Genomic DNA, 27,330 nt, shown 5'->3' with positions numbered 1-27,330 from the left:
GCGCTCTACTCGCTGTGCCACTTGACCGGCTGGGTCAAGTGGCACAGCGAATAGAGAATATCTAGGGGTCTGGTTTACGGCTTCGCCGGCAGACCTCTATATAGCCAACTTCCCCCCCGTCTTGCTTGAGAAGGACTTAGACAGATGGGCAAAGCAAGAGATATCCTTAGTGGGTAGAATTACAGCCGTAAAAATGAACCTACTCCCTCGCCTACTGTTCTGTTGCACCTCCCTCCTGGTGGTTATCCCTAAAACAGTACTAGATCAAATTCAACGGAAAGTCCTTAGATTTATATGGTGGGGCAAAAAAGCTAGAATCCCCAAGAATGTATGATGGGAGGGGCTTGTTTGGGGGTCTGGGTGTCCCAAACCTATCGAAATACACAGAGGTAGATCAACTCATACATATATTGACATGGACTGCTGAAACTCCAACACTCAAATGGATGGAGATTGAGCAATCCCACTGCTCCCTCCGCTTCGTACCGTTCATCCCTCACACATTACGTAAACAATGGCCACTTCTCTCTTTGACTAAGGTTACACTGAAATATTGGGACGAGGCATTGAAGGGGAAAAAAATACCTAGGGGCATAGGCCCACTCTGCCCGGTCTTTGGCAATCCATCCTTTACTCCGGGGATGCTCCCGAAGGCGTTCGGAAGTTGGAAACGGGGTGCCTACAAACATTGACACAATTATATGCGGTGGTTCAACCCTGCACGTTTGAGGAGTGGAAGAAGGAATTCTACCCATCAGAAGCAGATAGATTTTCCTACTCTCAGGTGCGATGTTGGATTACACATCCTGATACTAAACAAAAAGCAACGCACACCTTAAGTTACCTTGAATTGACAATCTGGGAGAGCAAGGGGGGCATCTCGAGACTATTCAAACTTTTGAGGGTGGATTTGTTGACCCCCCGTACACTTCATGCGCTGATGGGAAACAGACTTAGGCCAGCAATTGGACGATAGAGTGGTTGGACATCTGGGCCAGAGCCCAGTCATCATGATATGCGCTACTAACAATGAATGTGCCTTAAAACTTTTGTTTCAATGGTACTACCCTGCAACACAGATACATCCCTTTCAGCCCTCCCTTTCCCCCATTTGTTGGAAAAACTGTGGGGCACAAAGGTCATACTTCCACATGTGGTGGAGCTGCCCCCGGGTCCAGTCGTTCTGGGAGGCTGTTGTGGGAACTATCGAAGACATTACAGGGAGCAAACTGCCGATTTGCCTTAAAACTCTATTGCTGGGGTCCGATGTGGAGGGCATATACCCAAAGACCGGGGCACATGCCAAATTGTTGACGCAGCTGCTTTTGGCAGCACGCATCATCAGTGCCTGATGCTGGAAAGCCCCGGAATTCCCAGTCCTGATCCTTTGGTGGTTTAAGGTTTGGGATGTAGTGGTATCGGAGAGAGTGACTGCAGCAAGGAATGGCAAACTTCACCAATTACATATGATTTGGTCACCTCTTCTGGAATACGACTCCAAATATCCGGCCCTAACTTTTAAACCCTGGCTGGCACTGCTATACTTGGGCCAGGGAGTGAGCGGATGAAGGGGCAATGGGGGAGGGATGCAATGGCAGGAGGGGACCAACGTGGACTGGGGGCTTGGGCGGGGTTTAAAGTGTTTGATTCACATGTGATGTTTGCCTCTCATGATGTGATGCCGTTATGTTATGCTCCAACCATGTAATAATAAAAATATGGTTTAAAAAACACTTTTTGAAAAATAAATAAGTTCTTCCAAAAAAAGAGGAAGAGTTTATGATTACAAAGTTAGGTTGAAGTACAAAAACGGGGTCAGAGCGAAACTTAAGCAACAGGACTCTGAAGTTATGTTGGCTACACAAGTCAAAAAAGGTTTAAAATCTTTGGAAGTTGTTAAACTCTATACAACGCTTTAAACAATGAGCCTAGATCAATTTGGTTTCTAAATCGGATTGGGTTGGGTTGTACATTTTGAGACATTGTATGCCAGGCATTAAGTCGCTGCCTTTGGCATGCGTCCAATGAATTGGACCCCAGTACTCAAAATAACTGATATCTCCCCACAAATTGTTTATGATACCATCCTGTTTGCTAGCCAATCTAATGCACCTGGCCCCAACATACTATCAAATAAATTATTCAAGGGAAATCTGCTTCATTATTGTTCCTATTAAATATCAAAGAAATGTTGCTTTCTCTCTTCATGGTCTGTCTCCTATATTATTCCAATTAACAAACATGGGCCTCATGGCAACCCTAATAACTATCGCCCCATCTCCATTATCGATGCAGACAGTAAAATCGTTGCTGCAATTCTTTTAAACATCTTGAAATAGGAGTAAAGGAGCTGGGGCAACTACAAAAATGGCAGACGGTTTTTCAGAAAAGCTCACCGTACTACCATAAATGGTTACATTCTTAAATGTTGTGAAAATCTTGTCATTGAAGGGCGGTATAAGAGCATCCATGTTGCATCTATAGATCTAAGTAACACAGTAAGTCGGTATCATTTGTGGTTGAAACTTTCCAAATGGGGCATTCCATTGGGATTACTGAGGCTAATAGTGCAACTACATTAAGGAACCTTGGTGCAGGTCAGGTTGAATGAGGCTGGGGCTTTAACTAGAACTATCCCTGTTGAGAATGGCCTTCAACATGGCTGTATCTTAGCCCCATGTCTCTTCAATCTATATGTCTCTAATGTGGGTGAAGAGACTGAAGATGCAGGTTTAGCTCGGCCATAAATAGGAGATCTACGAATAGTTTGGTCTGTGAACGCGGATGACTTTCTCGTATTTGACACCACACCTATTGGTCTGCAAAGTGTGATCTTAGCTTTTGAAAGGTATGCTGGAAAAAACGTTTGAAAATAAATGTTGAAAAAAATAAGGTTTTGATCTTTACAAAGCGTACTGTAATAAATTATTCGTCCATGTGTGGTGCGAGACTGGAGAAGGTAAATTATCTCATTTATCTTGCTTTCTATGTGTGAAATACAGCAAGTAAAGATAGATTGTGTGCTTTTTTTGACCATCGTGCTGACGAGATAGTCAGCCAGATGAAATACATCAAACACACATTCTGTAAACATTCCCTGTTACCTCTGCTAAAATATTATGCTACATTTGCCATTCCGAGACTCGCTTATGTGTAGAAATGTACCCTTTATGGGTATATATTTTGGGAAAGATGGAGAGTAAGGTTTGGAGAAAAGTTCTGGACATTCCACATGCAGTCCCTAAATCCGCTATATTGTTTGATTTGGGCCGCTGTGGTATCAAGACTAGAGTAAGAGGCTAGCATTTTACTTTAAGTTGTTGCTCACTCCCCCAGATTCTCTCTATGCAGAGTTGAACAAAATTCTATTTTTGAAATGGGACACAGTTGTAGTAGACTTTGGGAAATGTTGTGAACACATTTTGAATTAATTGGTGTTAACAACTGAAGATCTGAAACAAGCTTGATGTAAAAGATTATCTATACAAATTAGTTTGGTGCATTTTGACTGATTCACTCAGAGAAGTAAGCCATCTTTCACATGAGCAGAAGGATATGGACCTTGTAGTTGCGCATTGGGGGTTATTACCGTGACCACGGCTTAAGAGAGCCTTTTCAAGATTCCCTTGGAATTTGCATAGCACTCATGAAGTACAGAAACATTTCAAGTAACCATCTGTGGATAGTTTGACATGCCGATTTTGTGAAATGGATGGTTTGGGTGAGACTCTTGAACATTTGATAATGAATTGAGATCATTTATCATCGAATCGCCCGATTTTCTTGGCAAAATTCGATGGAAAAAAATATTTTTGACACTGAATCATTTTGGAAATCATACTTGAAAGGTGACATAAGGTCTTCAAGTACTGCGATAGGTATTTTTTTTATACGTCAGGGTTGAATTGATTTAGTAAATGATGAAAGGAGGTGATTCGAAGTTAAAGTGGCTTTAGCTGAATTTCCAGGTTTTTTTTGCATTAAGTTCTCACCTTGACGTCCTTGTAACTAAAGTTGTTTCCTTTAATTTCAAGGGTTTTGTTATTCCATACATAATCAACATTAAAAATACAGACAATTCGGCTAAACAAAACAATGTATTATGTCTAGAAAGTAAAATAAAAAGCAATAGTGCAACCACATTCCCCCCCCAAATAAAGCGGTTACAAAAAAAATGTGTTTGCATATGTACTTAACTACATGTACTGTTCATGAATAGTTAGTGTTTCAGTAAATGTAGAAAGACTACACTCAATATATTTTAAAATAAATATGTACAAGGCTACTGCCCATATACATGTAGATGGATATATTTAAAAAAATAAAAAAAGGGTTTTATAGCGGCGTCTACTAAGGATGCATGCCCGGCTACATGAAGCAACGACTGGGAGGGTTACCCGCATGTGCAAAATGAGCCAATAGGACATCGAACTCCTTTAACGCATCTACCAATCTTCGCGCATGATCCACTAACCAATGAAATCACGCACTGCGGACTACACGTAACGTTTATGCATGTCAACTAACAAGCCAATCAAACGCTTCGAAATATTGACGTGGCTATGCCCATGCCATTTGACATCTGCACGTACGAGACTATCCAATCAGATGGCGCGGCAGTCTGTAGCCGTGAATAATCACCCCACACAAAAAATTAGTTCACATTTATCATTGCTTTCTGTACTTGCTGAATATAGATTGACCTTTCACAGAAGGCAACTGTCCACCATTTGGTGCAAATCCACTGGGATGATTAGAACGATAAAGATACAACAAAATAAAAAAATAAGAAATGACAAAAATGAATTTACAAAACATCATTAATTGCACTACCTCACAGAAAACTCAAAACAGCTAGGAGTAATGCATAGCTGAAACTGCATTAAAATTACAACAAATACAATCAAATAAAGCTTCAACCTCACTAACATGAATAAATAAACGAAAAGCCTACATATAAATGCCACTGATTGACAAATCTAATTTTGTAGGTCCATGTTAGTGAAATTAAAAGAATACATAAAAAATACTTGCCATCCAATCAGAGCAAATGAAACAAATGATAATAAACACCATCTACTAGTAGTAACTACTATAATCAACACACACAACGCCGCAAATAAACCTTATTTATTTATTACATTTGTTAAAACGCCCAAACCCAGGGGTATCACAGCATGGGTTACATCAGTTTACTTGTTACAAGATTTGGTTGCGAGGACAAGAGATAAACATTACAAATACAAGACTTGAGAGCAGAGGAGGAGACATCAATCATATATGTCAAAGAGCCATGTTTTAACCAATTTCTTGAAAAGCTGGTAGGATTGTTAATTTTAGGATAAGTCCAGGCAGAGTGTTCCAAACCATAGGTGTGGCCACAGGGAAGCTAGAGCCCCCTGCCCTTTTACTCTTGTAACGCGGAATGTTCAGAGGTGTGCTGGTACTATATTTGAAGGTCTGTGGTAAAGATGTTGGGGTGATGCAGTCATTGAGGTATATAGGGGCATTCTTTTGAATACATGTGTGGGTAATGGTGAGGGTCTTGAAGAGAATTCTTGCTTTTATGGGGAGCCAGTGCACCTCTCGTCAGGTGAGGGATATGAGATCGCTCCATTTTAATCCTAAAGCAGCACATCTTTTTATTTTCTCAAGTATTCGTGGTGCCCAGTAATAGTTCACCAGTATCCGCGTTGTTTAGGGACCAACCGGTCCACCTTGCTGGAGTCATGCCACCGTTGGCCGGATCCTCTCTTCTGCTTTGGTCGGCTTCCTAGTTCCCGAGGCTTCCTCCAACTTTCCAGCCATGTCCTCTCGACCGAGGACTTGCTTCTCCGTCTTGTGTCTTAGTTGCCAGGTTTGACCTTCCCCGGCAGGTGAGTTTTCACACTGGCTTCTCTCTGGTTTCCCTTCAGTAAGTCATGTGTCTCTCTGGTCGGTAGCTGGGTCCTCCCCAGGGCAATGTCAAAGTTCCTCTTCTGTATCAATGATGCACTCTTCAGGCCTCCTCAGGCCCATCTCTTCTCAGTACTTTGGAAGTCACATGAAAGAGTAGTTTGCATAACTCATGTAATCATCATCTTCACAGTATTTCCACAAGACAATGAATTCGGTTTTATAGGAAGAAAGGGAGGAGTGTCACAATAACATACAGTGGTATTATCTGTGGCTTTTCTTACTGACCAGAAGGATTTTGGGGACTCAAAAGTAGGAGGGATAGGGAGTTGCACCATGGAACGGACGTCACCATCCCCATGAGGGAAGTAATTTCCTGTAAGGTCCTCCTGCTTTTTACTACCCGTAGGGGGAATATCAGGTAGCGGTCTCACCTGCCTTGCCTCAGGGGCAAGTGATGTGATCCCACGATTCCTCATAACGCATAGTATTATCACATTTTTTTGTGGTAATTTATCAAGCACAGACTTTCGAGAAGCAGTGGAGCGCTGCACAACAATAGGAATATAGGTGAGGGGGCACGAGTTACAAGACGGCTGCGTTAAATGTGATTAAGCAAAAGGAGCAGTGATTAAAGGTGAGGATAGGCTCGACCAGAAAGTGCAATCAGAGATGCAAGTTTCTTTCTGAATTACATTAGGGTAGGTGCAAGCCTAATATTTATGGGTGAGGTTCCACAGAGTGCAGACGTCGATCGAGAATGCCAATTTCCTGTTTTTTTTTTGCTTTTTCTGCTGTAATCTGTAGTACATCAGTTTTGCACATAATTACAAAACTAAAAAAAAGCTCTTCAGTGGACAGGTTTTCATTGAATAATCATCAACTCTTCACTCCATGCTCCTGTGTCCTTGTAATCAATCTATATGTTAAATGAAGGAATTTATATCGCGCACCGTCACCAACGGAGTTGGTCCCCAAGCGCTCAGGTGGATCTGTAAAACAAGAAGGCGGGCGGGTTGTTATTCTCTCTTGCTACCATCTGTAACCAGAGCCTTGATGCCTCCTGGTTTAGTGCACTTAAATGCAAAAAAAAAATACGAACGTGAAAAACAAATGCTAAAAAAATATTGGAAAAGCAGTTTTGTTTTTGTGTAGGAATGGGATAGGCATTTTCCGGGCACTGGCAATGGTACTACCTGGCCATAAGATGGCAACAGTTGTCAGATGGTGTTATTACCCGAGCATATAATGGCATTGCCTTTCTAATGGTTATAGAAAAGACAATGGTTGTTTTTAACAGTAATTCTAAGTGCCAGGAACAGATGCTGAGACACCCATATTGCCTATGAATCAAGCAGTTGAAGACACACTTAGATTTGACCTTTTTATTACACCGGGAGCTGGTTTACAGCGGCATTTAAGCCATTACCTTTTAGAAGACTGCTTAGAAATAACACTGGCATCCCCTTAAATCACAGAGCTAACTAAAAGAGATCTCAAGGGTGTACGCTGTGGGCAGTGGGTCGGAACGAACCCAGGAGCTAGCCTTTCCATGTGCGGTCAGAGTGTGTGTAAAAAGCAAAACAATGCCCAAAGGCCGTCTCCATCCATCCCTCTCCTAGCTTCACTTGCTGACAATAGGTTTGACTTACAAGCTGTGCTTACAGCGCCATCTAGTAGCAAAAACTAAAAACATTCAAAGCTCACCACTCATCTGCCGCCAGACCCCAGCAGTGGTCTTTAAACTGAGGAGCTGGTCCTCATGGGGGGCTGGAAAGATGTCAAGAGGGGATGGAGTGAGACTTTTTTTTAAAGGGATTACGGTGACTGATTTTAATATAAAATATAAGCAATATTAGCCTGTGGTTGGGCCCGGAAACAATATTTTTCATGAAGTGGGTCAAGTATAAAAAAAAAAGTGAAAACCTCTGCGTCAGAGGGAGAAAAAGTGAACACGAAACTAGCACACACTAAAGAAACTGTTTATGTGAATAGTATGTTAAAGGAAACGTTAAAAAGGATCCAAGTTTGCGCACTCACCCAGCAACCAAGACGTATTTTCCATCTGGCTGTTCCTTCAACCTCTCCAGCAGCGACAGACGCACTTTGGCCTTGGCTCGGCCGTAGATTTCAATTTCATCTGCAAGCAATCCTATCTCCTTGGCGAGCACATCCACGGCTTTCGGGCTCTGTCCCCGGGAGATGTCAATATCACTGCAAAGGAAAACAAATGACAGTCAGGGGGGCACTTCAACTTAGGTGGTCATGCCTGGAGTGCACAGAACCGCACGCGCTGAACATTCCAGAACCATTGGGACATGGACACAAACGCCAAATAAGACACAACTGAGCGCAAGTCTTCGTAGAAAGTTGAGTCAACTGGGGCATGCTCCAAGAGGCTGCAAAGTGTGGATTTCTACAGTGTGGTGCTTGCATGGCTACATGCAATGCACGCCATGGAATGGAGAGCATGGCCGGAACCCTGGGATCCCTCAGAGTTGCAGGAATGTCAGCTAGGATTCAGGATGGGAGTCGCAACTAGAAGGAGGATATTACCTCTGCTCTCTCCCTCTTTCTAACCTTATGCCCTGTCTCCCAATAAAGCTCTTCTATTTTCATACTCCTGCGTGCTTCCTGCATCTTACCCGAGTATGGGGTCACCCCCTAAACTACAATTTCCCATTATAAAATGTAGGTACCCAAGTATATAGGAATATGAGTTAAGTAAAGTAACCCAGGAACTGTGAAGTCACTCAGAGCCCCAAATATACACAAACAACCTCAAAGCAGGAAAGCACCCTGGAGCGGTTACTGGTGCCATGCCAAAGACAATTCTTTCTTTACCGCTTTACATGTTTAATTTGACTTTTGCTTGCTAGAAACTCTGACGTCCCTCAGACTGTTTGTGGGATTCTCGAGTTAGCTGAATTCGCAAGGACAGCACAGATCTAATGGCAAGGTACTCTGGGATAGCTGCTAGGTTGTGTGTTACATACCTCCCTCCCAATCCCAAACCAAGCCCACTCCAACTCCAACTCGATGCACAATAAGTGTTCTTTTTAACAATACTTTTAAATAAATGCTGTTGTAGGTCACAGCGCAGCCCTAACTTCTCCACAAGTTCTACATGGGTCCACTTGTGGAAATGGGTGACCAAGATCCCCCCTGCCGGCCACTGTTTTCACTGGCACAGGCCCAAGTCTCAATGAAGGGGAGCCAGGTGCTGCCAGCGCTCTTGGCACAGCCGTGGCCTAATGTGATGATCTATCCAGGGAATGAACAGAATAGGCAGGCACAGGAGCAGAGGACGGGGTCACGCTAGCTTTAAGTGACAACTGAGAGCCATGGGGAGAATGTGTGCACACACACACACACCTTTTACAAGTGTCCAGCTGCATTCATAACATAACGCAACAAGAAGGCTGCACAAAGATATCCTACTTCCTGGTGCCGACAGGGCTTCCGCAAACACATTGCTAACAACAGCAATTCCTAGAAGGCGGCCGTCATGCTTATTTGGGCATTACAGAGCAAGAGGATGCACCAAACCACTTGGTCTCCTCCCTAACCTATTCACGCACAACTATCCTTTCTAGCCTGGATTCTTGCCCAAAAGCCTCACCTACTGAACCTGGCTTCCAATTTCCAGACCACCAATCCTTTGAGCATTCCAGCAGACTCCTTCGCTCCAGGCACCATCAAAGAGCGTACATCAACCCTATCCCTCTTCAGCCGCTTGATACCTACTGGAACCTTTCCTGCGTGCTTCAAGGAACCCCTCAGTACTACCGATCATCAACAAGCAATCTATTGGTCCTCTGTGCCCTGCCAGCTACCAGCCTGTACCTTCTCCCCCTCCATTCCAAAATCCTGGATAGTGTGGTCTGTTTACAAGCAGAGCTGTAAAGTATGAAGAGGGATGAGCCCAGGAATCTAGAGTTACAGCTGCAGAGTATGGACTGGAGAGGGACACAAACCTGTAGTCTAGTGTTATCTAGGTATTCTGTTGAAAACCACAGTATTCCTAGCTTCCTCTAGTCTACAGATCTCTATGGCCCTCTTCAATCCAGAATTTGCAGCCATAGCTCTACAATCCTTTGTGCTCTTTTACAACATCTTTGCAGATAATAACCAGGAGATACTACCCAAATCATCTCCTTCCCCCTCCTTCAAAACCAACCTCTCACAGAGGATCTCCAAGTGTCTCTCCACAATCTATAAATTAATTGAATCTCGATTTTGCACTCAATTGCCCCAAGACCGAAGTCCTCGCTATCACTTTGCCTTTGAACCAGCCATCTTTTCTCCCCGACCACCTCACACTCTCCCCCAGAACATGCACGCTTGAGGTTCTCAGACCATGATCTAAAGCTCCATCACACCAAGAACCAATGCCACAAGGTTCAATCTCCTTCCTACTCACCCGCCATGCAACAATATCATCGCCCTCAGGTACCTTGAATACTGCACAGCTTCGTCCCAAGACTCACTCGCTAATCGTTTGCTCCCATAATTCTTAATTTTGCCACAAATGCCCTGTAGCCTCCCCCACTCCTCTCCCCACCACCTACATGCTGGGTGACTACCCATGTACAACCACTGCCGCCTAAAATTCTCTCTCTCTCTCTCTATATATATATATATATATATATATATATATATATATATATATATATATATATATATATATATATATATATATATATATATATATATATATATATATATATATATCTCTCTCTCTCTCATATATATATATATATATCAATCAAGATTCAGTGGTTCTAGTCTGCACGTAAGCGCCACTTTGAAGGTGGAGTCCAATCCCACTCTTCCTACCAACACTGCCCTTACGGTCATCTATTTTTAAATATCCCTCATTAACTATCTTTGAGTAAGTCTTGGTCTTAATTTTCCCCTGGCCATTTTGCTCCAATCACCACTGGCTCATGTGCTAACTATCCATTACTTGAAGTCATCTGCCTGCAGGACTGGCAGTCTACTGACTAACACACTCCACATATTTCTGCTCAAAAGACCAGGTCCTCAAACACAAATAGAATAGGAGGACAAGGGAAGACTGGAGTAGCCAAAAAAACAAAAATATATACAATAGCTTAGCATAGCCCTCATGCCCCACAGTTCTAGCCCATTCCCCTTTCCAGCCATAGGCTGGACAGCGTAGTATAGGTGCAAGCCCAGATAAAGTACACAAGTCTGACAAGCGAGTGAACAAGTTGTGGTGTGGGCCATACAAGCACAACCTTGACTTGTTTAACCCTGGGAAGAAAAGGGCAGGCCCCAAGGCCCTGACCGGTGAGCACGGCTAAGAAGTCTAATTTCAGTGGGTGTTACGTGCCCCTATCTTCAGACAAGTAAAGGCAAAAAGAAATGTGTTCTAAATTTATGTGTCGGTGACCTGTGTTACAAAGGGCCTTAGAGACACTCTGGATGGGCCCCATTGGTCACTAGTGTCAGGCATTGCCGGGACTTTGCTTTGATAGTAAATATGAAGACTATCCTAGAATTTCAGAGAGTAAGACACAGCACAATCATTGGTTACCCATCAGAAGACTCACAGTGGAATCGAGGAACTCACATGGGTGAAATAAAGAATCTTCTAGGAGGAAGCAAGCCGATGGGGGGGGATTATTCCATCAAAAATGTTTTAAGCAATCGTACCTGGAATGCTTGTCCTATAAAGGAAGCAATCATTTGCCAAGCTCTCCCCAAGCCCTTTTGAAATGTAAAGAATGAAAGGCATGCAAGAGGTGCTGTGCTGGCCCTGTAGTCAATTGTCATCTTGATAAAGGCCGTATGCCCGTTCGTTGTAGGCTCCCTTACATATATTCCTACCCGTGGCTGGCTTTAGGACTTTGACTACCGTTATCGAATCAACATGTGGCCCCGCCAAGCATCCCTGCTGCCAGTTCATCTGTGGTTTAGGTTGCAAATAATCCAACTGATGGCAGGACGCCTGAGGTTTCCCAGTCCTCATTACCATAAACTATCAAGATCCAATTCCTACCATCAGTGTAACACAGATGCAGGTGTCCCCCAACATATCTTCTATGGTCAGACCACACTGAATAATCTCAACTAAGACTGCAAATGACCCCCAACCACTTGAGGTGAAAGTGCACTCATGGGCTGGGAGATCAAAAGGCCTGTTGACCTGAACGTGCTTCTGAATGTACTTTCGTACCTTCGGTACTTTAGTCAGGTGCATATTTTGTATTTATTTTTATGTATTGAAATTGCAGGATGTCACTTCTCAGAGAAGCAAAGTACATAGGAGGCAATATAGATAAGGGAAATTCCCTGTAGTAGTCTTTACAAAAAGAGATGGTGATCTGGTCGAGCATAGGTCCAGGAGATGAAGAGGTGGTACAGACACACTGATCGGAAATGCAAACAAGGGGCAAATAACATTTACACGTAGGACAGAGTCCTATCATGCAAGTAATATACATATAAATGTTATTATACAAACATGCAGCATTATCTGGAGGGGTGCACCGAGTTCTGTCGGTGGGCACTGGTAGGGGTGGCGGTAGCACTACCATTTTGCTGTTAAGAAGGTTAAGTTCTAATCTTAAACAATTTCATTGATGGACTAGCTTTAATGTCAGAAGGGAGGGGATTCCAGTAGAGAGGTAAATAGAGAAAATAAGCAGGAAGAAGTCTCACAAGGAGCAGGACACAAAGGTTGATGGGAGAGGAGGAATGCAGAGTCTGAGGTGGACGGTAAAGAGGTGCAGTTAGTAAAAGACAGTGGTAAGAGAATGCATATATATGTGGAATAGCAGATTCAAAAGAGCATGGTGTTGGTGTGTAGCCAGTGCTCCAGATAAGATTTTGAGGTGGGAGTATTTTACTCCCTGTATTTAAACTTTGAGAGTAAATGTGATTTTAAGAGAGTAAAAATGACTTTTCTCCTTTGCAAGAGAGTAAAATGTATGTGACATCCAGCCGACGCATGCACAAACTATGGAAATCATTATCATATGGCAGCTTTCTGCATTGTGACAGATACACCTTTCATTATTTCTCTAAGGTCTGGCCATTTGATCTCTCCTGTATATATTTAAATGTTCAAATCACAAAACCCTAGCCAATTACATAGTAAAGCAAACATGAATTGTATTGTGTTTCGAGGTTCGATAGCAGAATTGTCATTTGATGTTTAATGAGTCCTCATTTCCTGGAACTATTACTACCTAATGGTATGCCAATGTTATGATACAACAGTGCAGAGAGGCAATGACTTCATGCTAAATTCTACATCGAATCTAATGGTCAAATGGTTATTTATACAGCGCTTTTGGCCAAGCGCTGTACATAGAACATATTTATCACAATTATCACCAAACCAAAATCGGTACTCCTTTATTGACCTCGAAAGGATGAAAGGCTGAGTTGGACTTGCTAGGATTCGAGCCTGCAACCTACAGATCACACAAAGATTGCAGCAATGAGCGCTCATCCGGCTGAACTATCTTATTGGCTAACATACTTCAGAAGTCGGTAAACTGATTATCGACTGAGGTATAATAGAGTACCTAGTTGTTGGATGAACCATTTATGAACCCCTACATGAAGTTAGATACCTATCTGATTATCACAGGGACAGGGTTTGCTGAGTTTCTATTTCAATTTGTTTGTTTTTGAACAGCGCTTGCACTTCCTGGAGAGTCAGATTTTGGATGTTTTAATTGTAGTCTTAAAGATTTGAGAGGCTAGAACACCTGTGATTGGTGTAATGACAATCACTCACCCTTGAGCAAAGACTCTGCTGCCACTGACCATTTATAGTAATATACCCCATTGACTGCAAGGTTGAATGGATGTAATCTAGACTGTGCAGTCATTTTACACACATATTTAGAATGTAAATGAAAGTATGAGTGTAAAAATGATCTGCCTCCGCATGATTATGCACACAGCACCAGAACTGTGAAAAATAAAATTGTGCAATACTGGTTTGCTTTCACTGGAAAAAGCATAATGTTACAAAATATGAATTCTCAATTGAAAAATAGTTTTCCATTTTATGAATTATACAATCCTAAAACTCGAGGAAATTATGCACAGTGCTTCTAAAGCTGAATGGAAAGAAACCATTATTTTTATCACAGTGTGCAGTTTCTTTTTTTGAAAGGCTTCAGAGAAATACATTCTGTTTCAGAGGTGGCTTGCAATTACATCCATGTAGATAAAAATCAAAAGAAGCCTCCTAGTTTCTATCAAGTAACCTGACCTTTGCACTGCCCTCTGCTCTAAACCTGTGTGTAAATGTACCCAGGAAAATAATAAAGCTGTCGTATTTGCAAGATTTTCATGCATAAAAAGGCCTCGCACTCACCTTATCTGGAGGCATGTGTGTAGCAGTGGAGAGGATCGGGGTAGCAAGATTGAGAACTTTATTTACAGGAGAAAATGAGTAGCGAGGAGACCAACAAGTAGGCTCAAGCAGTAGTTCAGTTTATATGATCTGTTGATAACTAGAAGACATGATTGATACAATTTTCCCTTCATCATGGAAAAATCAAATAAATACACTAAAAAAGTAGCATACCCTAAAACTAGCTGTTCCAAAGAGGGATGGTAGAAAACTGGAAACAAGACCAAGAGTCTAAATCAAAGGAGGACAAAATAGCCTGCCTCCACCACACCAAGGCTTACAGATTTGTGATCACAAGAACAATTCATCTAGGTCAACAGTATTCTGGACGCCCCCAAAACAAACCCTAACCAGACCAAAAACAAGACCGGCCCTCTCCGAAACTCTGAACAATGATGTGGCCATTTCCACAAGAAAACAGAAAGCATACAACTGGGCTGAGCACTAAGGGATCGTGCCATAGGTATTCAAAGCTAAAACCAATAACTTAACTCAATTTCAGTCCAAATTAGAAACAGTCCTTAAAACAAATGAAAGCCTTTATTGTCCTTGCCCAGTATCTCAAAATACACATTAAAATACAAATTGTGGCCCTAGCCTAGTGTACATTTTTGAATGCCTCACTCCAATCAGTGCTAATACCCTCATACCTAAAAAGTCCACCATCAGACCTCTACTGAAAAAAAAAGTGTCAACAACCCCAATGTCCTTGGTAAACAGACCCATTACCAACATCCCTTTTTGTAGCCGAAATCATACAAATGCTAGTCACTTCCCAATCGAAAAAAACACAGTGAAGTTCAGAACCCTCGGCATGACAACATCAGGGCTATAGCCAAGTACATAAACTACCCTGGTTGATACAAAAGACATCTTAAGCATTCTGAACTGGAAACAGGCAGGGGTACTCATCCTATTATCCATCAGCAACGTACGATACAGTTGATCATGACAAAAGTCTTGGGGAAACTATATAACACTTGAAGCATAGAAGGAATAGTACATGAGGGAGTTGCATACTTCCTGACCAACAGAATGACATGGCCAAATAAGGGGACACTCGTCTGTAAACCCCTTACACAACCATGTGGCGTTCCAAAGATCATCTATATTACTGTGGGCATTTACTGACATATTACCGGTCACATTTTTATACGTTGACAATATGCAGTTACTGTTTTAAACCAACCATGAATGAAAATATCAATGAGTGCCTAGCAGCAAACCAGAACTGGATGACAGACAACACGCTGTGCTTCAATGCAGGAAAGACCATCATTCTCATTCTAGGTACCAGTCAAAGAGCAGAAAGACCTATCGAGTGGTCAAACAAACTGGGCCCTCCCAATATCCCATGGAAACAACAAAACTCAGGGGATTTTTGACAATACCCTCTCCTTCAAACAGCAAATAAATACAAATAAATACAATTACCAAAAAGTCACACTCCGCTCCACACAATCAAGAAAACCCTTGTCCGGTTAACCACCCACCACAAAATTGAACTTAAAACCTTTCCTCCCTCTCCCCCTCCAAGTAAACTAGACTAGTAAAGCCCTCTACTTGGGCTTCCAGATACAGTTTGTCATCAAGGGCCACTGATTCAGACATTAGCAGCCAGATTTATCTTTGGGCTCAAGTACAACCATATTTCTCCAACACTTAAAACACTAAAATGACTACCCATTGAAATGTATCAAACTGAAACCCCTTTTGCACTATCCAAAGGATGAACTGGTAAAATTGCCCCTATACCTCTCAGACTCCAGCATTAGAGAGTGACCTCCCCCCTGAGATCCACAAATGCCTTGAAAATTGATCACATGTAATTTATGGAAACAAGTTTCCATAATAGATCTTTTGTGGAATGGGGGCAGCCTCTGGAACAACCATGTCAGCGGGGGTCCCTCTCAAACTCCGGCAGGAGGCCAACCAGGGTGCTTCCCAGAGCCAGTCATGCCCCAGAGGCGGGTGGGGGAGTTGAGGAGCCCAATCTATGTTTTCCCCTTATGGGCCTGGTTGCAAGTACCACTTTTGATCATGCCAAGTCTTCCTTTTAAAATACTGGCCAGTGATTTCTCTCTTCCTTCCTAGGACCACAGCCAACAGATCTGTGTGAGCAACATGCTATTCACCAACCAGAGAGAGGCAGCGAAGCACAGAAAGCCAGCGGATTGTTACCAGCTGCAGACCAGCAGTGATCAGGAAGCGCAACAGCAGCACTCATAAAATTAAAAAGGGGAACACTAATTGTTTTAGATTGCAATAATTGCATGCCGGTTGACCCACTGCTGAAAAAGGGGAGGGATTAATGCAGAATGTATGGATTCAGACCTTTATAACAGCCCCTGGGGCAGAGCTTAGTCTGGGGGACCAAACGTGCTTGAGGACCAAATGTTGATAAGGGGAAAAAAGGGGATGAGCCAAAGTGGGGGAGCAAAAAGAGGGTGAGCGTGCAAGGAGGAGTGGAGAGTGGAGAGTTGATAGAACACAAGGTAGGATGAAGGAGCGACCAAAGAAAGAAGAATATTGAAGCGAGAGAAAGAGAGAGAAAGAACACAAGGTAGGATGAAGGCGCGACCAAAGAAAGAAGAATATTGAAGGGAGAGAGAGAGAGTGAGAGCGAGAGAAAGAGAAAAGCGGGGAAATGGTGGGAGGAATTGAAAGAAGAGAGTAGAAGGACCATCAGGGCAAGGAATATGAGGGCGTGAAAAAGGAAGACCAAAAGAAACCAAGGTTGCTGAAAGCCATTACCATTGGGTGTGAATCCAAGATAGGATCCACGTAGAAGACCCTGGATGGAGTAAGTTAGATAAGGCATTTGCCTTGAGGCGCACACGACTAGCCAGTCGGGTATTTAGACAGAAGGGGTGACTGATAACTGCCGACAATCTTGGGGCATAGGAACGACTGGGCTATGGTGGCAGAAGCCCACAGGGAGAAAAGCGGGACAGTGACAGCCCTCAGGTCAACCCCTTGGAAGAACAAAATAAAAACCCGTAGGGCGCTAGAGAGCTGACCAAGATGGCGGCTTCCTAGAGAGCTCTGTGTGGCTCCCTATAAATCCTGCTGAAATCCTAAGCTGTGACACCGTTTTCGCCCACCGGTTGTTGCCCAGACTTGTGAGAAACTCGCCTGGTCACAGAAGTAGCAAAAACGTAGCTCCGGACCCAATGTGTCTCGGCTGACGGTGGCCCGAGCGCGCGCAGCGCGGGGAGACGGCCGCCTGCAGGGGCCGAGCAGCGAGCGCGTACTACGCGCCCTCCAGAGGGAGACACCTGGTGCCCAAGACACGCGACAGAGAGGAGCGGCATTGATCGCCAAAGGCGGCCCAACATTGCCCTGACTACACGGGCGATCCAGAAGCCTGGCAGACAAGGCTGATCCAGGTCCCGGCTGAGGAGCCTATCCAACGGCTTCCAACAAGGTGGCGCATCGGTGTGGCGGCCTCGGAACCCGCTCCCGGAGAATCTGAGGTAGGAGTGCCCCGGGGCCGTCACAGCCCCACAGTACAACCACGCACCGGACGCCGGTGGCCGTCTGCAGCCACGACCGCCCCCCCCCTTCGGTCACGGCCCACAGCCGCCGCGTGTGTCCCGCGGCGGGAAAACAAGACGCGCCCGCCCCAACCCTATGGAGCGCCCCAGACCCATGAGACAGCATCCACCACAGCCAAACTTGATGCGGCCAGTCCCGGGGGCAAAGCAACCTGCAGCACATACCACCATTACCCATACCCTGGTCCATTGACATTGGTCCATTCATCCTCTGCTGATCCACGCCACGCGGCAGGGGCAACATAACGCCGTCCACTGACTCTGCAGTAACGGTACGGCTATCCTCACTAATCAACCGGCCACGCTGCCAACAATATAGTGATCTGCACAAACGAGACACAACAGTAAAAAGCACTGGCCCTCGAACCTATTAATCCCAACACAAGCGCGAGAGTTGGCTCCTGCCCCGGACAGACTGGCACAAGTCCACCTGCGTATCCGCTATATCAAACAAGAGCTCAGGACACCAACCAGTGCACGGCAGCGGCCAGAACTCTTGAACACTTCAGGCCCCCTAAACAACAATGAGCACACGCTGCACTGCAATGTCTAAGTGCTAAAGAGACACCAGACAGATCCACAAGCCACCAAGGGAAAGAGACCCGCATAACCCATACTCCCATCGGAGGCGCCCAAAACAATCTGAACACAGCGCTGACACAAGCCAGAGCACCGGAGGTCTCGCACAAGCACTCCTGCAACACTGCCGACAACCCAGTAACGACCGCCAACAGGTCAGCCATGGGGAAAATAGATAAGGCCCAAAGAAAACTGAACTTTGAGGCGAGCTCCTCAGCCAAAACACCCAACACCAACAAAAGACCACCGTCGCCCATTGTAAGAGGATTCAATTCAACACTACAGCTAAGTCAACGCCTAGTCTATAATACTGAATGAAAACCCTTATTGATATATCTTTAGGTCCAGTTCATGCGTTCTGGATGTCTACCCCTATATAACACCCCTCTCTTGGAATCCCCCTGACCCCACTGAGCCAAGAAGTAGTTCTGTTTTGCAAGTTTAAAAGGTTTATTTGATAATTTAAAATATATATATATCACACTTTATAATAAATTAATAATTGAATAGCACACTTAATCTGATATGATAAAGATCAACAACGGAGAATCTGGCACTAACACGCTTCTCTATAATCAATAAGGAGTTGACAAGGAATGGATAAGGTAGCACACTGGTAAATAGGTACAGAAGTATAATGTGGTAGAGAATGCTTTATAGAGTTCAACTGGATGTAATGTTGAATGAATGAAATGCAGTATAGAAAATACTCAATATGATTTCAACAAACAAGGTAATCACTTTTCTCTGGCAATCCCCTCCCCCCCTTGATGCAATGCAAGGAAATGGAAGGAAGCACACAGTTCTCAGAAATGCAATCAAATGTGATTCAGTTCAATCCCAGCAAGCTTACAGAAAATAGATAGGAGTTTTGAAAACACAGGCCCAAATGCTTTGATATGTGCTAGCAATGGATGAGAAATATGCTGGAAATGCTTTTTAATTCCCTTTCAGAGGTTCAGGGTGAGTGGTATCTAGTTAATATTAGTCCAGTCTCACACTAGCAATGAGGCAGGGATAGTTAGCAGGTTAAACGAATTTCTGGCAAATGGAAGGCAAGCAGCAGCAGTTTTACACGTGAAGAAATTTGCAAATCGCGGTAAAATTCGCGGATGCGTGTTCCGCGATTGCGGTAAAACTATAGGGTGTAGGGATGCGGTTCTAGGTTCGTAGGAAAGCCACGACTCTAAGCTATCAGAGGAAAGTTACTGCAAGTCTCTAGCCCAAACGGTTGCGGAGATATGACCGATTTACTAGAGGTCGTTTTGGGTTTTGCAAATTTTAAACGCACACTTTTTCAGCTTTAAAAATGATGGCAGGATAACACAATTGCTAAGCTGCAGTTCTACTTAGATTAAAAATGGATTGAATTATATGATTTTAACTAAGAGATGTGTTCTGAGTTTTGCTGAGTACTCACAAGAGATTTTGAACCGGAAAGCGGCTTTGTCACGATCTGGTCAACTGTCTGGTCAGGTCTTCCCGGGTTCTGCTCACAGCGCCTGGCCACTGGAACTGCTCACAGCGGTCTGGTCTGGGTCTCTCTGGGTACAGCACTGCTTTCTCTCTGCTAGGCACCGGTTCTCTGGGTCGGGTCCTGCCTTCTCTTTGGATATCTCTGTCACCGGGTTCTTGCAAAAGTTCTTGGCAAAATTCAGACGGCTCACCCGGCTGCCTGAAGAGTTCAGTTGCAAAAATATTTTGAGGCCTGCTGACAAATACTCTTGCTGGCAGTGGCCTTTTTGGTTAAGGTTCTGAAGTCTCTGTTTATCTTGGAGTCTAAGGGTTGGCTCTTTGAAGATTGATGGAGGTAAGTATGGATTTTTCCGGCAGAGTGCGTTGCAGCAAATGGAATTGAAGGTCCCTATCTGTCCTGTCTGTCTGCTTTTATGTGTTTAGAATGTGGGTGTGTTCTAGCATCACTGACCCTATCTCTCTCTCAGCTTCTAATTGGTCAAACTTCCATTTATCATTTGATTGGGGAATGAACTGTGAGTCAGAGGGATGTCATTTTATGGCTTGCAGATAGGACACTCCTCTGTCAGATTGCACACATTCTATATTTGATAATAAAAGACATATTTCACAGTTACACAGTTGCTTGAAATTACATATACATGGTGTGGCTGAATTTAGCCATGTCTCTGTCCAAATCTGCTGTTTCTAGGAGCTTGCATTCAGAGATGGCACATAATGGACTTTTTAACTGATTTCTCAATTTCTGACATGGACCCAACTTTACATACATGTGCGCAGGGAGTAGGGACATTAACTGATGAAGTTTCAGATTTTTAACATGCATACAGTTAGAGTAATATCCATTTTTCCGCTAAAACCCCCCTGAACATACCACCGGTTCTAAAAACCTCTTAAACTGTGGGCAGAAAAATCACAAGAATTATGGTATCATTTATAAAATTTTCACATGTCCGCTCTATGAGTTATTCATCTTTTTAGAGTTATGTTCTGGCTCCAAAGGGGTGTGGTTTCCTCTCAGCACAAGGTAGAATTCTGGTTTTTCCAGTTCTGCCAAGCCAGCTTGCTCTCACAGGCAGTGCCCCTCCCAGCTCCTGCCAAGAGGAAGCTACATTTTACGACTGCGTAATAAAACCTTTGCCTGAGTGAAGAGGGCTTTGTTCACTCTCCTGCAGAGCACAGGTAATTCAATTATCAGATAGATGGCATATCCTTAGTGTGGGCAGCAAAAGGAAGGTTGGCCTGGGAACACAGTGGTGACTCAAGTTTCACTCCTGATGGGGGTAGCTGCCAAGCAAAATCAAGTTCCTTAAGCCAGGTTTCAGATAAAATGTCACTTTTTGTTCCCCAGTTCCTGCATTCAAATAAAACTAAACATTTTCACCTATGCAGCTAGAAGGCTGATTCTAAGTTTAAAACTATGACATTTAAACAATTGCAACCTATGTGACACTCAAATATAGGTCACTCATTTAATCTAAACATTTTCGATTTTAGTGTCTTTAAATCCAGTGCAACTTAAACTGCTGACTCCATAGCTCAGCCAGTTTTGTTATAAGCATTGTTCTGGGCTCTTCATTTCCCAGATTTTGTAGGCACACAAAACTCCATTCTACCAAATGTCTGCTGGTGTTCAGTGAATATTTTGCACATATTGCAATGTTTGAAATAGGCACTTTGGCTTGCCTTCAGAGAAACACAGGGTGGTTTTAAACTGCCGGCTTTTGGATAGTGGTGAGTACTGGTACTGCACCCATTTTTGGGATTTAAGAAAATGAATTCCCAACAATTCTAGGTTGCATTTGGCAATCAGCATTGCCATTCCCAATGGTTTCAGACTACTGTGCGGGTAGTCCAATGGTGATTTTAAAGCGCTTTGAAGCTAACCGGCGCTACTGTTTTTCCTTTGGCAACCCATTTCCCTCATGGCAACCCGGCCTTTCATTCTCGCACTGGTGGGTGGCAAGTGAGGCAACCATTTTGGTGGGCGCACAAACTGCGCAGCTTTCCTGGATTTCGGCGCACATGTGGGTTTTCCGCCATCTTGAATTTTCTATGCCCACAGCACCAAATGTTGCAGCATGATAGCTTAAACGTGGGTCAGGACACCCAACACCATACAAGAGGCCCCCCAAGCTGAAGAAGGGACGCTAAATTTCGATATCAGGGAGATCCTACTCGAGCTAAAAGCTGGAATCGGAGGGTTGGGTTGCAAGCTAGACGCACGTTCCTCAAAGGTCGATCAGCTCCAACATCGGCTTGACAAACACGCGGACAGGCTGGACACAGCAGAGCAACGCATATCGGACCTAGACGACGGGGCAGCGTCCCTAACCTCCAGGGTATCTACACTGGAATCCCAGATGAAAGCAGTGTCTGCCAAGAACGAAGATTTGGAGGGTCATTCAAGGAGAAATAACTTTAGACTGGTGGGGGTAAGAGAACAGCAGCTTCAGTGCAAAATGGAAGATCACGTAGAAAAGATTTGCAAACATTTATTTGGCGATGAGATCTAATCCGAACTGTTTGTCGTCGAAAGAGCACACAGGGTACCCTACGCCAGACCAGTCCCAGGCACAAATCCTCGTCCGATTATAGAAAAGCTCCTAAATTACAAGGAAAGGGACGCAATTCTCAGGGCGGCGAGAGAAAAAGGTAACCTCCAATATGATGGAGACCAGATCCAATTCTTCCCCGACTTCTCCCAAGCAGTCCAGGCGCAAAGAAGAACATTCACAGCCGTCAAACGTCGATTACAGGACAACCAAATTCAATACTCCATGCTCTTTGCCGCCAAACTCCGCATCCAACATGAAGGGAGGTCTCAGTTCTTCAACACACCGGATGAAGCCAGTGAGTACCTAGACTGAGCCGGCTGTGGACCCGGCCCCAACAACGCGAGACCACAACGAAGAGATCGGGTGAGAAGGGACCCACCATAAACTACATGACACTCAATGCAACAATCAACGCGATTGCCCAATCGCTACAATCACTAGTTTACCAAGGCCACAGCTCCTTTTCTTTATAACTCAGGGAGCCCACTTCCCTCTTGGAAGGCTACTAGCGCCCCAAGCGCAGCCATGTTGATTCACTTGTTTACTAGAGGAGGGTCACCGCGGGCCAGTTGGGGGTTGCCCACACAAGGGAGGGAGGGTAGTAACAGGAAGCCGCCATCATCTGCTCAACCGAGAACCACCACAACCACATGCTCATGCCTCACCCCAGTAATGCCGCTAGGACACTGGGAAAACCCGATCTCTGGACGTATCCGACTGAGAACGTCAGACACAGCACCTTCTACTCACCTGTCATCCAGTGACGCCGCTTAAAGTTGCCACATGGAACATCCGAGGTGGCAATCAACCAACCAAAACAAGGAAAATCCTCCAATACCTCAGAAGACACAAAGTCAACATAGCCATTTTACAGGAGACTCACCTTCTTCCGCCCGCAGAGCTACAATGGGCCCGGTCATGGGGGTGCCATAGGTACTTCTCATCATATTCATCCTATGGCAGGGGGGTCGCCATCCTAATAGACGAGAGCCAATTTCAGTCTGATTGAATCGAAGGAGGACACTGAGGGGAGAGCGGTGTTGGTGAGAAGCCTCCTAGCAGGGAAAGGAATTGTTCTTGTAAACTCATATGCTCCCAATACCGATGGACCAAGCAACTTTGATTGGATCATGAAACAACTCGGAAGGGCAGACACTGCAACGATCATCTGGGGAGCAGACCTCAACACACCGCTAGATCCCAGAATCGATCAGTCCCATAACACAACAAGCAGACCGTCCAAAGCGAGTCTCCAAGTCAAAGAAATATGCCACACTTTCGACCTGATAGATACGTGGAGACACGCCAACCAAGACGCCAGAGAATATACATTCCACTCAGCGGTCCACAATACCAGCTCCCGCATAGAGTATATTCTGGCATCAGCCTTCAGCTCATTCAACTGGGACCCAGCCAAATCCACCCGCGCTCCTTCTCGGATCATTCGATGGTAACACTAGATCTCACGACGTCGAATGCGCCATCATCAAGGCTCAACTGGAGATTCAAGCCAGGCTCACTAGCCGATTCGGTGTTCGCAACTGAACTACAGCAGGAAATTGCGTCTTTCCTGGAGGCCAACCAATTCTCAGTGAACTCCGCCGGCACCCTATGGGAAACACTAAAGTGCTTTGTTCGTGGAGTATATATGGCAAAAGAAAACTGAATCCTAAAGTTGATACGCCGGGAGCTGGCAGAGTGAAAAACGCCTAAAGGAGCTTGAAATCAAAAATGACGCCTCAAACGATCCACTGACCCAAGCGGATCTGAAGGAAGAATTACTGAAATTCAAAGAGAAAGCTGAACGGGATTGGAAATTCCTTGGACACAGGCATCAGATCCGACAATATGGTGAAGGCCAGAAACCGGGTGCACTGCTGGCCCGGCTACTAACAATCGACAAGAAACTCACTCGGGTGGAATACATCAACGACACCAATGGTACCCGAGTCTACACGAAAGGAGGCATTGTCGAGGTGTTTCGTAATTTATCAAGACCTATACAGCTCCAAGGGCAGCACCGACCCTGGGATGCTCCAAAACTTTCTTAGGGATACCGAACTGTACTGGGTGGCCAATGATTTACATGAACCCCTGAACGCTTCAATAACGCTGACATAAATCCATGAAGCAATTAAGCATCTCCCGAACACCAAGGCGCCCGGCCCAGACGGGCTCACTGGAGAGTTTTATAAAGCTCACGCGAACACCATAGCCCCTCTAATACTTCAGGTCTACAAAGAAGCCACAGAGCGGGGAATTCTACCACCTACTCTACGAGAAGCCACTGTGATACTTCTACACAAAGAGGGAAAACCCCCTGAAGATTGTGCATCCTACAGACCAATCTCCCTGATTAACTTGGACAACAAGATTCTAGCCAAAATCCTAGCAACTCGTTTGCTTCCTATAATGCCAGCGCTTGTGTTGGATGATCAAGCCGGATTCATCCCAGGACGTAACAACATATGGCATCAGAAGGCTCTTCGGCGTCATTGAGGCACTTGACCCGGCACAGCAAGCAATAGCGGTGCTTTTAGACGCCGAGAAGGCCTTTGACTCAGTCGAATGGCCCTTTCTTTTTGCAACACCTAAACAAATGGGGATAGGGAATTTCTTCCTTAAACTGGTCTCACTACTCTATAATAACCCGACATCCTATATCAGTCTTGGCAACACTAGATCCCCCCAGCATCAGGTTGGAACGTGGAACCAGACAGGGCTGCCCCCTCTCAACCCTTATCTTTGCCTTGGTGATGGAGCCCCTGGCCTCCAGACAGAGAATTCCAATTACACAGAAGCCTCACACTAGGTCCCCACAAAATAGTGGCCTCCCCATATGCCGGCGATGTTATTTGTCAGCAACCCCCAAAATAATCTTAACCCAATATTGCGTGAAGTGATCAGATTTAGCCAGGTCTCCGGCCTTAAAACCAACCATTCAAAATCAGTGGTGTTCCCATTAACTCCGAATACCACTGAGTTCGCAGATGATCATGATTTCAAGTGGGAAAGCTCAAGGGTCCGCTACTTGGGGATTTAGATGTCCCTCAGTTATAACGACATATTCAAAGACAACTATGTGGCAACACTTACCTCCCTACAAGAACGGGTCCAAAGGTGGAAGTCACTCCCATTAACACTCTGGGGTAGCGCCTCATTGACTAAAATGGTTATACTTCCTTTATTTATTCACGAACATTCCAATACTCTTCCCAAGATCATTTTTCCAAAAACTTAAAAGCCTCATATTGACACTACTATGGGCAGGGAAACCAGCGCGAGTAGCTTACACAACATTAACTTTACCTACATCAAGCAGCAGCCTCGCACTTCCAGATATGGAGAAATACTACTGGGCGGCCCAGGTACAATTTCTAAGCCATTGGTACACAATACACTTCATTCGACCCCATGTTCAGGTAGAACGAGCCCTCGCATCCCCTAACCTACTGCGAGCTGTTATCAGCCACATCCCAGTCCCACATAACACGCTGAACACTGTACTATCTACCTATGCAATCTGGAAAAAGATTGCACAGAAATACGATGTGAGCATAAGATTCTCCCCCCTGCTATCAGCCAAATTTATCCCAGGGATCCCCCTAACAGCTGAAAAAGTATTTCTCAAATGGCTCGACAAGGTCAACATCCAATCCCTTGGTGACCTCTTCCCTGAGGGCATGTTCCCGACACCACAAATGGCCAAGGAAAGGGGAGGTACCACCTCACTAGACACGTTCCTATACTTTAGACTACGATACATGTTACAAAGCATGTTCCCATCGTTTCCCAAACAACCTGCAATGTGGGACCTACTACATAACGTAATTCAGGCGAAAGACGAGGGGAGACTAGTATCATTGTTTAAAACCTTACTAACAGACAGTCAGTACTGACCCCCGAACAAAGTCAAGGTGGGAAGCAGCCATTCAGGCAACAATACCCGATGAGGATTGGACATACATCCTTCGTCAGACCCAGAAAGTCGCATTAAACACACGCTATAAACAAATTCACTTCAATTTCATACACCAGACCTACCACACTCCAGCAAAAAACCACAGACACCACCCAGAACTGTCACCACAATGTTTGAGGTGCAGCGCCGCGGTCGCAGATTTCATGCATTTAGCGTGGGTTTGCCCCGGGATACATCGCTTTTGGTCTTCTGTTCTACAAACCACAGCGGAAGTGGTGGGTGAGGAGTTGCCCTCTTCCCCACTGGTGGCACTTCTGGGTCTGACCAAAAACCTACAACCTGCAGTGAAGAAACTAGCAACCCTTCTACTGATACTGGCACACAGGAGGGTAGCCATGTCATGGGGCCGGGGCCCTACCCCCGCTGTTTCCGCATGGAAAAAAGACATCCTATATTGTCAGGATATGGACACCGAATTTATACGGACATTACCGCTACACGCACGTCCCCCCGACATCTGGGGCACCTACACATCATACTTGCTAAATACCGCAGAGATCTCAGACTCCCAAACTCAAGTTCCATGTTCAGTAGGGGGAAGGTGAAATCCAACCAAGGGTGTCGCAAACAGGCCAGGATGCTGGGAACCGACATTGAACTAATAACCGCCATGGAGAGTAGTGGAGGGGGGGGTATCGTGAGCAAAGCAGATGGCAAGTTGTAACCGTTATGATTGCACCCGGTTGGTGCAAATGTATGTGTTCGAAGTTGTACAACCCAAAAATAAAGTTTAAAAAAAAAACCAACATGATCCTTCTTTGTGAGATGGGCAGTTTTAAGGTAATTTGTGACAACTCAGTAGACAAGAATACAATTTGATTAGATTTAAAATAGCCCTGAAAAGGATGTTACTCTAAAACAGCTATGGTTTTACTACCC

The 27,330-nt window shown here is 44.6% G+C and overlaps 1 protein-coding gene across 1 annotated transcript in view; it reads right to left on the bottom strand.

The window, feature by feature from the left end:
- The window catches only part of MTHFD1L (methylenetetrahydrofolate dehydrogenase (NADP+ dependent) 1 like), a 2,103,853-nt gene that overhangs the window by 1,474,952 nt on the left and 601,571 nt on the right, over positions 1-27,330 (bottom strand). The window contains exon 11 of the mRNA XM_069608130.1: positions 7,936-8,109. Coding sequence (XP_069464231.1) covers positions 7,936-8,109 — 174 coding nt within the window. The remainder of the gene's footprint in view (positions 1-7,935; positions 8,110-27,330) is intronic.

The sequence above is a fragment of the Ambystoma mexicanum genome, chromosome 4q (assembly GCF_040938575.1).
Source record: "Ambystoma mexicanum isolate Mex_15411 chromosome 4q, UKY_AmexF1_1, whole genome shotgun sequence".
Lineage (NCBI taxonomy): Eukaryota > Metazoa > Chordata > Amphibia > Caudata > Ambystomatidae > Ambystoma > Ambystoma mexicanum.
The sequence above is the reverse complement of the archived record's forward strand: the minus strand, read 5'-3'. Positions and strand labels throughout refer to the sequence as shown.